General features: G+C 50.6%; 6 protein-coding genes across 8 annotated transcripts; 4 read left to right on the top strand and 2 right to left on the bottom strand.

Annotated features, from left to right (window-relative positions):
- Positions 1 to 397: 397 nt before the first annotated feature.
- On the bottom strand, positions 398 to 2,303 carry PV10_00975 (uncharacterized protein). Its single transcript, XM_016365123.1, has one exon. It carries the CDS (start codon positions 2,195 to 2,197, stop codon positions 1,040 to 1,042), a length of 1,158 nt encoding a protein of 385 aa, XP_016228772.1. The 5' UTR covers positions 2,198 to 2,303; the 3' UTR covers positions 398 to 1,039.
- A 214-nt stretch (positions 2,304 to 2,517) lies between these two features.
- Positions 2,518 to 5,198, top strand: PV10_00974 (uncharacterized protein). The gene is made up of 6 exons (XM_016365122.1): positions 2,518 to 2,851; positions 2,908 to 3,214; positions 3,265 to 3,469; positions 3,514 to 3,545; positions 3,597 to 5,000; positions 5,054 to 5,198. Exons 1-6 carry the CDS (start codon positions 2,718 to 2,720, stop codon positions 5,123 to 5,125), a joined length of 2,154 nt encoding a protein of 717 aa, XP_016228771.1. The 5' UTR covers positions 2,518 to 2,717; the 3' UTR covers positions 5,126 to 5,198.
- A 209-nt stretch (positions 5,199 to 5,407) lies between these two features.
- On the top strand, positions 5,408 to 6,511 carry PV10_00973 (uncharacterized protein). Its single transcript, XM_016365121.1, has 2 exons — positions 5,408 to 5,743; positions 5,887 to 6,511. Exons 1-2 carry the CDS (start codon positions 5,538 to 5,540, stop codon positions 5,933 to 5,935), a joined length of 255 nt encoding a protein of 84 aa, XP_016228770.1. The 5' UTR covers positions 5,408 to 5,537; the 3' UTR covers positions 5,936 to 6,511.
- PV10_00972 lies at positions 6,259 to 7,953 on the bottom strand. 3 transcript variants are annotated; one of them, XM_016365118.1, is made up of 2 exons: positions 7,193 to 7,953; positions 6,259 to 7,110 (listed from the first exon to the last, which is right to left on the bottom strand). In XM_016365118.1, exons 1-2 carry the CDS (start codon positions 7,320 to 7,322, stop codon positions 6,344 to 6,346), a joined length of 897 nt encoding a protein of 298 aa, XP_016228767.1. In that variant the 5' UTR covers positions 7,323 to 7,953; the 3' UTR covers positions 6,259 to 6,343. The 3 variants fall into 3 exon arrangements, with proteins under 3 accessions (XP_016228767.1, XP_016228768.1, XP_016228769.1); XM_016365119.1 differs by having other exon boundaries at positions 6,259 to 7,453; positions 7,511 to 7,953; XM_016365120.1 differs by having other exon boundaries at positions 6,259 to 7,812; positions 7,902 to 7,953.
- Positions 7,954 to 8,433: 480 nt separating this feature from the next.
- PV10_00971 (uncharacterized protein) lies at positions 8,434 to 11,089 on the top strand (the record flags this gene model as incomplete). Its single annotated transcript, XM_016365117.1, has 6 exons — positions 8,434 to 8,486; positions 8,554 to 8,668; positions 8,721 to 8,791; positions 8,849 to 8,971; positions 9,063 to 10,314; positions 10,406 to 11,089. The coding sequence occupies 6 exons, from the start codon at positions 8,434 to 8,436 to the stop codon at positions 10,844 to 10,846; spliced, it is 2,055 nt and encodes a 684-aa protein (XP_016228766.1). The 3' UTR covers positions 10,847 to 11,089.
- Positions 11,090 to 11,581: 492 nt separating this feature from the next.
- PV10_00970 (uncharacterized protein) lies at positions 11,582 to 13,017 on the top strand. Its single transcript, XM_016365116.1, has 2 exons — positions 11,582 to 11,937; positions 11,995 to 13,017. The coding sequence occupies exons 1-2, from the start codon at positions 11,852 to 11,854 to the stop codon at positions 12,971 to 12,973; spliced, it is 1,065 nt and encodes a 354-aa protein (XP_016228765.1). The 5' UTR covers positions 11,582 to 11,851; the 3' UTR covers positions 12,974 to 13,017.
- Positions 13,018 to 13,047: the final 30 nt, after the last annotated feature.

Below are 13,047 nucleotides of genomic sequence, written 5' to 3'. Positions count from 1 at the left end.
CACTAACGGGGCAGTAGGCGCGGGCAGGCCCTTGTCAGTGGCGCAGGGCAAAGCAGCAGGACGCCTGTCCACCAGTCAATGGAGTCTTTTTGGCTTTTTGCATTAAACATTGACAAGAGAACTTTTGCGCAGCCTGGTGTAAAAAGTCCGGTCTTTGAACCTACCAAGGGAGATCCTGACACGGGCCATTTTGTGGGTGTCTTTGGTCTTTGGTGAGAGTTGGGTAGACGTTTGACATGGATGACATCCCATAGGGGAGCCTTTGTGCCGTGTGCGCCTTCCCAGGAGATGAGTAGGCACCAACCTGCAACTGCGACCGATGATGGGGGGCTGACGTCATACGCCTGCCATCCCAGAGTAAGCCAAGATATTCATTACTTGAATCGCTCCCTGTTTCTGGGGAACTACGAACACACCCACACATGCCACAGTGCCATCCAATAACGCATACAAACAGTCACACAGTGCCCAGCAATAATAGAACAAAGACGCCGCGTGAGAGTCATGACCAGGGCTAACCCTGTGACCCTCCAGATGCGAGATGCGTAATGTCGGAAAGCACTTCCGCTCGCCGTCCACTGCCTCGATGACCAGGGAACCCAGGGCTACCCACCACGTCGGACTGACTCGGGTTCCAATACGGGGTAATCCCATGTGATGCACACCATGACTTGAAACCTTGCTTGCATTTCCCCTCTCTGACCGGTCAGCCCTGAAGGTTTCTACACACAAAAAGGGTGTGGAGTTCAGTTGCCTTGCATCAATCATCACCACCGTACAGACTCTGCCTGACGAGAGGTACCGAGGCATCCATCTGACGGCAGACACTCCCGGGAATAAGTTGAAGATAGAAATGTATGTCATGGGAGTGATTTTTGTGACGATGTCTCGAGAGCAATGTTGTGGAGTACCAGTAATGACCCCTGAACATTTGCTCCAGGCGCTGGTATGTGACAACGCTGCCTTTTCCGCGACCGATATATGCAACACCACTGGTCAATTCTAGAATACACGTCTCTGCTGGTGCAAAGAGGCCAACTCAAACCACAATATCACCTGGGTCCACCAAGATAGGTGTCCATTTCGCCGCATTGGGCTCTTCCATCTCGCTTGGTAGCCGGAACTCTGTCGGACTGTACAGATACCATCCCTTTAGAGCCGCAACTGCCGCCCGAGTTCTTGCTTCGTCCAGACTCGCACCGGCTCCCTCGCCGAGCTTGTCCTCTCCTGAATAGATGCCGACCACGAAAACTGGTGTCCTGCTCCTCCGCCCCGTCTCACTTTCTATCCGTGCCACCGGTGACTGAAACCCCTCCCGGGCGCACAGTTTGGATAGATCCAAAGTCGGCTGTCTGAATTGGAACAGGGTTGAAATATCCAGTTGCCGGGACATGAAGTGATCTCGGTAGAAGTCCTTAGCCGCCGCCCTCCCAGCGTGTAGATACAGTGCTCCCATTAAAGCTCTGACAAACCCCATCCGTGCTCTCTCCATAGATACTCCCTTATCCTCGTTCAACTCTTTTGCGGGTTCTCCAAATGCGTCGTTTCGTACCGACCGATCGCTGATGCCTCGTCGATGGCCGGTTTTCGGATCGTATACGGTCCCAACAATCTTGGGGCCAAGTTGCTCAGGCTGATGTTTCCAGGGTATCCTTTTGAATTGGAGCAGGCCTGGATCAACCTCTCCACCAGGTTCAGCAGCAGCTTCCACACCCCATTCATTGGATATTGCAGCTAGGGTTGCTGGACCCACATAAGCGTACATGGCTGCAAATACCACGGCCAGCGGCAGTCGCGGGTATTGTGCGAGGAGGTATTCTGATGTATAGTAGCCGAGGAGGTCGTTGCCCAAGACTGTAAAGGGCTTATTATTGAATCGTAGAGACGGATCTGCCGACGCGTCCACCAGGGTTCTCGCCAAGGTCTCGAGGGGAAATTGTGTGGGAAGGGATAGACGAGCATGGAGAGCTGCCAATTTGGCTGAAGTTCGAGCTGCAGTGTGCGGAGGTGAGGGAAACTGCATCAACGTTTCTTCTGTTAGGTACTTGGGTGCTTGAGCTGGACTGCGCGACGGCGTGGCACTGGTTGTCTGGCATCTTCGAGCACTGCACACAGACACGGCGAGTCGAGGAGCCTCAGGCCGTGTTCGAGGAGAAAGAACTCCGCCGCTCCATCTTAGGAGCCTCACTCTCTTCATCAGGCGTTGGTATTGAAGACTGGACAAGCTCAATTGCGATGATGATAGTCGAGTCCGGAGCGGGAGGGAAGCCGTTCTGAACGGTTCGTGGGCGCAGTTGTTGAACAGACTGGACAATCTACGAGACTTTTCTTTCGACACGAGAGCAATTGTTCACTGGCGCGCTAAAGAAATTCGACCTTGGGCTAGAGCCAATCATGAGCCAGTAAAGCGCAGAGGAGTCCGTCACGTGACATGTATCTCTCCGACTCTTGTTGCCTGATTTGAGCCTGATTTGACCATTGAAGAGTCTCCTTGTTTTAGCATTTTACTTCTTCTCCAGATGGGTGCCCTTGATACCTGTTCTCAAAGGATGCTGCATCAGGTGCAGCATTTATTTGCCCTGTCCTAGGCAAAGGTCGGCATTCTGACCTACCTGGGAAGATTTCCATATCATGGCTTGTCACTTGCTATTGGATTGATTGATGATTGAATATAACAACAACTTAACACAAGGTTCATCTACTACAACCCTGCCATAATGCCTCCCAAGTACACCGAATACCAACAGATCTTCCGGGTGGGTAAAAATGGATCGTCGAATGGTTCTTCTGAAATACGAACCAGCAAGCAAAGGCCTGGCAAAGATGCCAACTCCAAACCAGAGACGCATAGGTATGGTAGGCTGTTAGACCTATAGTGTCACTCTACAACATGTTGACATGTCCCAGGCGCACCAGACCCCTGACCAGTGACGCCAAAGTGTCGGAGGCCCAAGCCCGTCTTCAGCGACTAGAACAGATTGTTGCGACCTTGATGCAGCCAGGTCAGAACGTTATTGCAACCCCTGGGCAGACTCTGCCATCCCGTGGTGGCATCTCTTGCGTAGTCCCAGATGCAGCCATTGGCATTGGGAGGACAAATCATACGGGAAGAGAATCTTCTCCGACTCCAACCCAATCCAAAGGATATCTGGAGTATGGCCCAAGTGAGACTACCTATCTTGGAGCCACTCATTGGGCGAGTATCCTAGGAGATGTGAGTACCTGTCTCATGAGAATCAATTCACCATCCTTAACCTCTGCCAGATCCAGGATATCCAAGATTGCCTGGCAAATGATCGCGCAGACGACATCTCTGTTTACCTCGACGAGGCTACACTTGACGAGGACGACGTCGTCTTGGGAGAGAGTCGGTCGATTACACTGGAACAAGCATGCAATCTCCTGCCGCCGCGGCCGATTGCAGATAAACTTCTGTCGATATATTTCGAAGCTAGATTTCTCCATATCCGTGCGTTGACTACCTTCGTGACTCTATTTCGCTGACTTGCCTAGCATTCATTCACAAAGCCAAATTCCACAGAGAGGTAAGCAGATGGTTAAACCCAAAAGTTAATGCTAGATACTAAATGCCGCAGTACAAGTTGTTCTGGGAAGAACCTGCCTCGATGTCTCTCCTTTGGCTCTCAATCCTATTCTCTGCGTTCCATCTAGCTTCGTGGATAAATAACGTACGGTTAAAGACTCGTGATCATGAGTTACATCAGGCTCCATCACAACAGCCATACCACGCCACTGCGGCACAGCTGCTTATTGCGGGACACTATCAGAAAGGACGGCCATATTCAGTCGAGGCGATGGCCATCTACACTCTTTGCAGATGTGTTGCAGCAGCACCAGCACCTTCTGAGCCATGGATTTTGATGGGAGTTTGCACAAGGCTCGCCCTCAAGATGGGCTATCATCGAGATCCACGAAATTTGGCCCACATTTCCCCTTTTGAAGGTGAAATGCGGAGGAGGACATTCTATAACGTGAGGACGCTTGACCTGCTTCTTTCATTTCAAGCCGGGCTCCCCACGATTCTTCACGAGGAAGTTTGCGATACCCGAATCCCAGCAAATTTGTTCGACGAGGATTTTGATGAAGACTGCACCGAATTACCGCCTTCCCGGCCAGACTCGGACCATACTCCCATGAGTTATTATCGTTTCAAAGGTGAATTAGCGCTTCGCTTCGGCTTCGTTGCACGCTGTGCTCTCAAGACCAGTGTTCCCTCATATGATATCATCATGAAAGCAGACGCCGAGCTTCGAATGTTCATTGCGACGATCCCCTCATTTCTCGCCATGAAGCCACTTTGTCTATCCATGTCTGATGAGCCATATCTCATCTTTCAAAGAATCAACATCGAATTAATGTACCGCAAGAATCTCATGATCTTGCACCGCAACTATATCAGCTACGAGAGATCTAACCCAGGTTATGAGCATTCGCGAAACACGGCGTTAGAGGCCAGTTTGCAAGTCTTGGAGCTTCAAGCCGATCTCGACAACGCTGCTAAGCCAGGGGGGCTCTTGCATCATGATGAATGGGTACCGACCAGTGTCAACTACCACGACTTTTTACTCGCCGCGATGATTGCTTGTTTGGACTTGTACGAGTCGCACCGACAGGGCGTCTATGTCAAGATTGATGGCTCTGCCAAAGACACCCAAGTCAGAACATACCGAGCCCTGTCGATCGCCCACGGCATCTGGTTGACTAGAGCGAATAGCGACAAGGATGCCCTGAGAGCCGCCACCATGCTTGGAGTCATGTTTACAAAGTTTCCAATTCCGTCAGGGGTATTAGAAGACCTTTCCCAAGAAAATAGCAAATTTATCCCTTCAGACAGACAGAAAGGATCATATGTATCGTCTCCGGAGTTCACGGAGTTCATGGACACCTCCAAGACTGGCTCAGGAGCCAGTCATTTTCAAGAACCTCCAGACGACAACGCCGCCCTTGAGGCATTACTGAAGGACTCCGAGCTGGACTGGGTAAGCATCACTACACGAATCTGGAGGTGCGCTGGCTAACAATACTCCTTCAGGTAATGATTGACAAGTATATCATGGGTCTGGGGGATGACGGGATGGATCTAGGGCTGGATAAGTCGACATGATGCATTGCATGAGAAGGCAAATAAATACCCACGATAGCTTGAAGTTGTATAGACAATGTGACAGGCACTGCAGCTACGATATTTGAATTTGAAAACGTCCATTTGTCCATAGAAGATATTCTGATAATGCTCGGTAGCTAGGTTTCCCCCATCAACCCCCATGCCCACGAGTATCAACGTAGTGTCCACAAAAGGAAAGTCACCCGAAAGGTAGCTCCACGCACCAATCAACGCAAGTGATTGCCAACGTCCAGACAACTCAAGTGCAAGTCAATCCAACGACAACGACCCAACTTGAAATCCTCCCTGCGCAGCAGACCACACCAACATTCGACAAAGGCGACCTCTGCTAGCCGACATATAGACACACACAGTTCCCACGCATCACCTCGACGACTGCCTTAAAGACAAAATGGGCGGAGGAGGCAAAGTCCCCTACCCGAAACACGTGTGGTCGCCTGCAGGCGGTTGGTATGGCCAACCTGCTAACTGGAAGAGCAACACGGCCATCTTTGGAGCAGTGATTGGCGTGATCGTCCTGGCTACATGGAGGGTGTCAGCGGAGAGGGAACAGCGACATCATTTCCCTGCGCCTGATCGGTTCTTCCCTAGTCGAAAGTAAGTTTTGAGTTCTGGACTCTGATGCACATTCGTCGTTTGTTACCGAGATGAAAAGAGATGGAATTCTCGCTGGCGAGATTAATAATTTCTCGGATTTTTGGTTCTTTTTGTCACTCGGATACTAATCTGTTGGTGCGCAGTTGGAGCAAGCAAATCATCGAGCACGAGAAAGCCCAGAAGGGCCAGTGAGCCGACCGGTTTTGTTTTTCAAAGTTTTACTCCTTCATCCCATACCGATCCTAACCCCGGCATTTTCTCGTCCAGAACGAACAATCTTCCGAATTACCATATTCCGCATCTTGCAACAGTTTGCAAAGAAGCTTGGACGAGCAAGGAAGTGGTTACGGGAGTTGAAGAAACAGCAAGATCTCTGTTTTGATAGCAGAGAAGGCCGTGGTTCCAGCGGACCACATTGTACATAGCATGGCACAAAATAGACCAAGAGAGTCGGGTGCAATAGGCGAGAGAAATGAAAAGAGAGAAAACTGATTCAACGAAACACATTCGTGCTATGCGCTTTGATTACAGTTGCTATGGTACAAGGCTTGATGAGAGATAGAGACGGGACAGGCATCGTCATGTCAAAATAACCACATGTTATTGCAGCTGATTTGAAATATGACTTTGCTCTCTATCCAGGTACGCTGCAAAACGAGTTTGGTATCGCTCGCCGTTCCAGGTGTCAGGCTCCAAGACAGAAACGGTGGGCATGCCCACCTGTTCAATCGCATATCCTGCTGCAATTATCGCATGCACTAATGCTAGGAGAAGATTCTTTCTTTGAGAGACGAGAGACTTGCGGTTCCCCGCTAGCTGCTCAGGCACTGTCTCTGAAACGATGCCAGTCAACCCCTGGGCCAGTGCCCCAAGAAACGCATTTCCGCCGCCAGTGGGGTCTATCACGCGGGTGCTGGTTTGATGGAAAGCCCGTAGGTGCAACATGTCCCCGTCAACATAAGTTGTGCATCCAAGGGCGCCTTCTCGGACCACAAGCGCCGTTCTCAGAGCACCTTCAGAGCCTAGCCCGAGTAATCTAGCCACCATCTCATTTCGTGGGATCGGGTGGGATGTGGACGGGAAGAACGATTCAAGTTCTTCAGCGTTTGGGCTGACCACATCCACTATTGCAGCAGCTTCGCGGAGGCGTTCGAATTCCTCTGGTGTGCACAGATCTGGCACTGGTTCCCAAACAAAAATGGGTCGAGGTTCGTCTGGGGCGAGCAGCTTCCGTCGAGCTATGACACCCGTAATGATTGAAATGCAGCGTTGTGGTGAACACACCATGTGAAAAGATCGGGCCATCACTTGTTCATTTGATAGCGAATGTTCGTCAAGTCGTAATTTGGGGGTCAGATATTTGAATGCTTGATTTGGTCTCAGTTGGACATTTTCTAGGCTGGAGCAGCTCGACCATTGCCAGCCGTAGCGTGTGAGACATTCGCTTACCCCGGTATTCATTTGGGCCGTAACCATTCCATCCGGTCGTGGTTAGCCTGGTATTATCCCGCCGGAAGACACACTTGGTGTCCCATGTATCTATCAGAGTCTTGAATTGTGGTGGGAAGTCTGATCCCATGTCGATGATCCAGCCGACTGATTGGGCATTTTGGGTTCCAGCTGTAAGACGAGCCCCAAGAGCAGCATAAGTGCCGGCTCCGCCGATAATTTTCTCTTCTGGGGATTTGTTGTCGAGGTATTCTATTTCATCTGATGGCAACCGTTAGCCAAGGCATGTAGAGGGCTTCGGCTAGACGAAGAGCAGACCGATGATGAACATGCCAAACGTGCAGAAAGCCGGCCTTTGTTCCATGGCTACTCCAGTCAGCGTGTGCCCCAAATCCTTTATGCTGAAGGCATCCCAAGGTCGCCTATTGGCTTTCAAGAACTCGTTCGAGATGCTGTCTTCCACTTCCTAGGGTAGAATCTGTCTTCTCATGACTCGGCAGGATGTCCGATCAAACAAAATAATCCCGCTGGTGTAAACAAGCTTCAGTGGACTGGATATTGGGATCAGACACTAAGAAAACGTTCCGCTCGATGTGACAATCAGTCTCTGATGCAAGAGCCTGTAGTAGTGAGTGCAAGTTGAAAGGACGTCAGGGAAGTGCTTACCCGGTTTCGGATGAATCCGGGCTAGGAGGGCTGGATCTCTAACCTTAGGGCTGAAAAGGACCCTTGAACTCTCTGTTGTCCTATGGCAGTCGATAGCGGGCGGGTTGGAAGAGCTTGTTAGTGAGAGATGTCTGTGTCAGGAGGGGAGGGGGGAGATCCCCAGACAGACAGCCAAGACAGCCCCGCATCAACGAAATTTCATCTTGTGCGTCCTCGTCACTCAGTAGGGAAGGAGGCATGGGGGGCATTGGAGGGAAGGAGTGTGGCCACAGGGCTTAAGGCCTAAGCTTAGGTAAACCGTCAACCACGCACCATTCATTCGCCCACCCAAGCCAACGGTAATCGTCTTATGTTCTCCTCAGTCTGGGGCTCTCCCGCTACTCACGCCTGCCAAAGCCTGAGCCTTCCTTCCCCACCAGATGTCGGTTCCGGCTGGCTGCATCATTACTCTGGACCGCGACTTCCTCTCCACTCTCTTGATCAACGTCCTTCCTTTCCACAAAACGTCGACGGTTCCCAATTCGCAACGTCCATCACTTCTCTCGCCTTGCTCACGATCGCTTGCACCCACAAGGATGAATGAATCCAGGGAGGCCAAGCGCGTGCGGCAAGCCTGTCTCAACTGTCGGTACGTTCAAGACTTCTATTTCCCCCCCATCAATTTGTCGTCCACTCAGTCTCTGACCCTTCACCAGGCGCAAAAAGTCAAGATGCTCTGGCGAAAAACCTGTCTGTTCCTTCTGTGCTCGCCTAAAGCAGGAATGCTCATACGATGATGGCCCGATCCACTCATCAATCACCAGTGCCAATGTATGCTCTCCTCCATTCACTATCGACTGTCCCGGTGCTGACATGACTACAGGAAATCAACTTAGCAGCGCGAGTTGCTCTTCTCGAGTCTAAGCTGAGCATGTTGGATAGTGGTGGTTCAGAGTAAGACCATTCAATCGTCTTGTCCTCTCCTCGAGCCCTCAGCTGAGCCTCTCACAGCTTCTCAATGGGCTTTGGCAACGAAGCCCAGCCATTCAAAAGACGCCGCTCATCCCCGGCGGACGGTCCAACACTTTCTTCCAAATCTGACGATAGCCCTCGTCACCAGCCCGAGGTAAATCAGTAAGTAAAATGCCATCCTAGAATCTGCGACAGCTTCATTGCTTCCCCAGCGAGCCTGCATCATTTCCATCCTCTATTAACTCCTGCTTAGAAAGTTTTCCAAAGTTCCTCCAGACTCAGTCTTACGGTCTGTCTTGAGATCTTACTTCTTATACTGCCACAATCAGCCCTACGTCTATTTTCGTCCTGAATATTTCTACCGCCGACTTGACTCCAATGAGATTCCCGACTATCTCCTCATGGCCGTCATCGCAGTTGCCGCGCGCTTCTCGGATGACCCCTTCTTCGAGGGGAGGCAACTCGAGATTGTGGAGCACTACGCCCGCGCCGCTTGGAATGAAATTTTCGACAAGTCCTTTTCCGAGGACTATTCTCTCGACGTTCATGCCGTCCAAGCCACAAACATGTTGGCCGTAGTAGACTTCACTGCTGGCCGCCATAACCTTGGCTGGGTCAAGATTGGCCTGACGGTCCGCTTTGCTCAGAGTCTGCAGCTCAACAAAGAACCCTTGAATGATCTCTCCGCCGACGAGAAGGACGAAAGACGATTGACATTTTGGTCAGTTTATCTCCTCGACAGGCTGGTATCGTGTGGGACAAATCGACCTCCCACACTCTCTGATGGGGATTGCACAGTCCGGCTGCCTACTGCGGCTGCCGAGTACAACGAGCAGGGCTCCAAAATCTTGCCAGATCTCCGAGCTTTAAATGACACGTCGTGGGACGGCAACGAGGACAATATCGACTGCTTAGCCAAAACAATCCTAATGGCTTCCGCTCTTGGCCGCGTTGAACGGCACACCCTGCAATATGACAGTGGAAGCGAGACTTATCCTCCATGGGATTCTCGCAGCCAGTTCGCCTCCATTTACAGCCAACTACTCAACTTTGAGGCCCATTGCGACCTTACCAGAGTTTCCTTTTCTACAACAATCAGACGTTATATCAAGCCCAATGGTTTGCCCGACAATCCTGCCGCAGGTCATTTTGTTTTTGCCAACGTTCTGTACCATCTCAACCACTGTCTTCTTCATCACCCCTTTTTACTGAAGAAACGGCTGGAGCCTCGTCAAACAAGAGTGTCTCCGAGTTTTCTAAGGGAGGCCCTCCGTCGCAGTCGAGAACATGCCTACCAACTCACAGTTCTCCTTCGCATTGTTCAGCGACATAACCTCACTCTCACTAGTTTCTATGCCTACAGCACAATGGTAGCAGGCACCATCCACAAACTCTTCATTCATCATGTTGATGAATACCTTCGAAAGTCTGCGCAGCAGCTCTACGACTATTCTTTGGACTTCCTCAGCAAAGGCCGCGGAACTTGGGATCATTATCCACGAGTGGTAAGTCTTTCCTTTTTGTTCAAATAGTGATTCTGCTGTGACGAGCCTTGAGATTTGGTTTGAAGGTAGTGTGCTGACCTGCTGAATCTAGGCGAATGCACTGGAAGGCTTCGCACCAAACGCAGCCTCTGCTCGAGCGCTTGTGACTATCAACTCATCTCAGATCGAAGATCCAAGTTTGGACATTTTATGGAGCCTTCTCGATTATGGTTGGCTCTCCGATCCCGCGAGATCTCTACCATCATCCGAAAATCAATCAGTCAATGCCGTGCCTGTCTCGAAACCTAAAAATGGAATTTCGCACGACTCTGCACTGACGACACACGATTTTGATCTGGGCAGCGATTATGGTGTCGACGACTCTATCATGGGAGTCGAAGAATCAATCCTTGTGGCCAATGATGTCGGGCTGGATTTTATGAGTTTCCCACAAACATTACCCGACAATTGGCTAGAGGAGCCTACGGACGATGTCAATTTCGCTACCGGCAGCGGACTTCCATCACCATGGACCCCCAACCTCACCAGTTGAAGGCAGGCTCTCGACATTGCCAAAATACAGTCGTTGATCCTTAATGCAGATTAGTGGTATTCCAGAGTGGAAGCGCACCCGATATCCCGCTTCAACCTTTGCAGCTGTAGACTATGGGCTTGATTCGGCCTCGTATCAAAGAAACATCGAGCTCGAGCATCTCTACTGACTTGCACCGGCTTGAAACGCTTTGAACCTCAAGCATTCCAGCAATGGCGATGCTTCGTTCAAGGCATCCACCAGCACACGCTTGGCCCTGATGTAGGTTGACAAGCCCTCGTTGAATCGGTTGGCCTGTCGGAGTACGCCAGGATGCTAACGACAATCTGATTCAGCGCGTGGCCACATGAGACCGCTAAATAGATGATCAAAAGTGAGCGGTAGACCGCAGGTTCTCTGCCGCAAGCTGTAAACATGTCAAGGCCCAAGGATGTTTCGTTGGCTTAAGGTAATGCTCGTACGCTCTTTCCCGATCCCATATTGTCTCAAATTGGAAGAAGAGTCGCGTTCGACGTGGTATGATTTGCCTATATGCTTCAACTAGGACTTCGATCAGATCTCACAACAGATTCGTCTCGTGCCAAGACATCGAGGAGCCAAGGAGGCTTTTGGGCCTGGAGCCAGACAAAGAACCTAATTGGCTGTCTAAAGCAGCTCTTGTCTCTAGATGGACGCCTTTCGACATGTATGTAGTAGGCATTCCGTACAAGGAATATTCAACTATGTGATTATCTACACAATGCAACGCTGATAAATGAAAAAACTCAAGCAAAACACATGTCACTCACTATTCCCCTAATCCTTCCCTCAGCATCATGCTGCGTACAACTTTCCACTATTTGACTTTCAGGTTCTTAAAAGATACAGTCTTCTCATTATCTTGGAGCGCTTCTCCCCTTCACCAATTAGGCTTTTACTCTATCGTCCGTTGAGTGGCATCTACAGCATAACTTCGTGCTAGGCGAAAGCGGTGGGCACACAAAATCTCCCATCTTACCCTGCATCATGGACACAAATAGTCACACGCACCGATTGCCTTGGAGGACGACTCCATTGATACGGTCCAAGGTACTTTCAAAGTCTGCCGGCTGGTAAATATTTCCCCTCCAAACCATCCGCAACCAAACACTCACGTCGACGTCTTTCAGCAATATATTTCTTAAGCTCGAGTTCCTGCAACCGTCAGGTTCTTTCAAGTCCAGAGGAATTGGTAACCTGTGTCTCGAGGCCTTAAAGCACGAGACGCCTGAAGTCGCGGCCAAAACGCATTTCTATTCATCCTCGGGCGGTAATGCTGGCTTAGGCTGTGTACATGCCGCAGCTTCACTTGGTGCTCAGTCTACTGTGGTCGTACCACTCAGTACCACTGAGTATATGATGAGCAAAGTCCGTCAAGCTGGTGCGTCCGAGGTGATTCAACACGGAAAGTCATGGGCTGAGGCCGACTCTCACCTTAGAGACGTCGTGATACCGGCTGCCAAAGCTCGTGGTATTAACGCAGTCTATGTACATCCATTTGATCGACAGGAGATCTGGACCGGACACTCAACCATGATTGACGAAGTTGTCGACCAGCTACAAAGAGAGGAACAATCGACTCCCGACGTTGTGGTGTGCAGCGTAGGAGGCGGCGGGCTGCTCGCCGGGGTCATGGAGGGACTTGACCGGCACGGTCTGGGCCATACAACTCAAGTTCTCGCAATGGAGACACGGGGAGCAGATTCACTCCACCAAGCTGTGCAAAAAGGAGAACTGGTGACTTTGGCTGGCATCACCAGTATCGCCGGCAGCCTCGGAGCTCGCACGGTGTGTCAAAGGGCTTTGGAAATGGGTCTGCGGAACAATGTCCTCCCATGTGTATTGGATGATGCGGAGGCGGGCATGGCCTGCGTGCGTTTTGCAGAAGACGAGAGAATCCTGCTCGAAATTTCTTGTGGTATCAACGTCGCTGTCTGCTACAACGACCGGCTCAAGACCTTGTTGCCTACATTCAACCCTGATTTGAACGTGGTCATCGTCGTCTGTGGAGGCAACAACATCAACCTTGAAATTCTACAGAGATATAAAAACGATTGGGGTCATTTGGAGTTTGGTGATAGATCTCCGAACCACTCCCAGGTTTCATGATTATGGGACTATTCAAGCTAGACTGCGCGAAGCTCACCTTGTATCACAATTGAATGAAGTGGATGTCCAAATAC

This window comes from Exophiala mesophila (assembly GCF_000836275.1).
Source record: "Exophiala mesophila strain CBS 40295 unplaced genomic scaffold supercont1.1, whole genome shotgun sequence".
Classification (NCBI taxonomy): Eukaryota; Fungi; Ascomycota; class Eurotiomycetes; order Chaetothyriales; family Herpotrichiellaceae; genus Exophiala; species Exophiala mesophila.
This window is presented reverse-complemented; position numbering and strand designations above follow the sequence as displayed.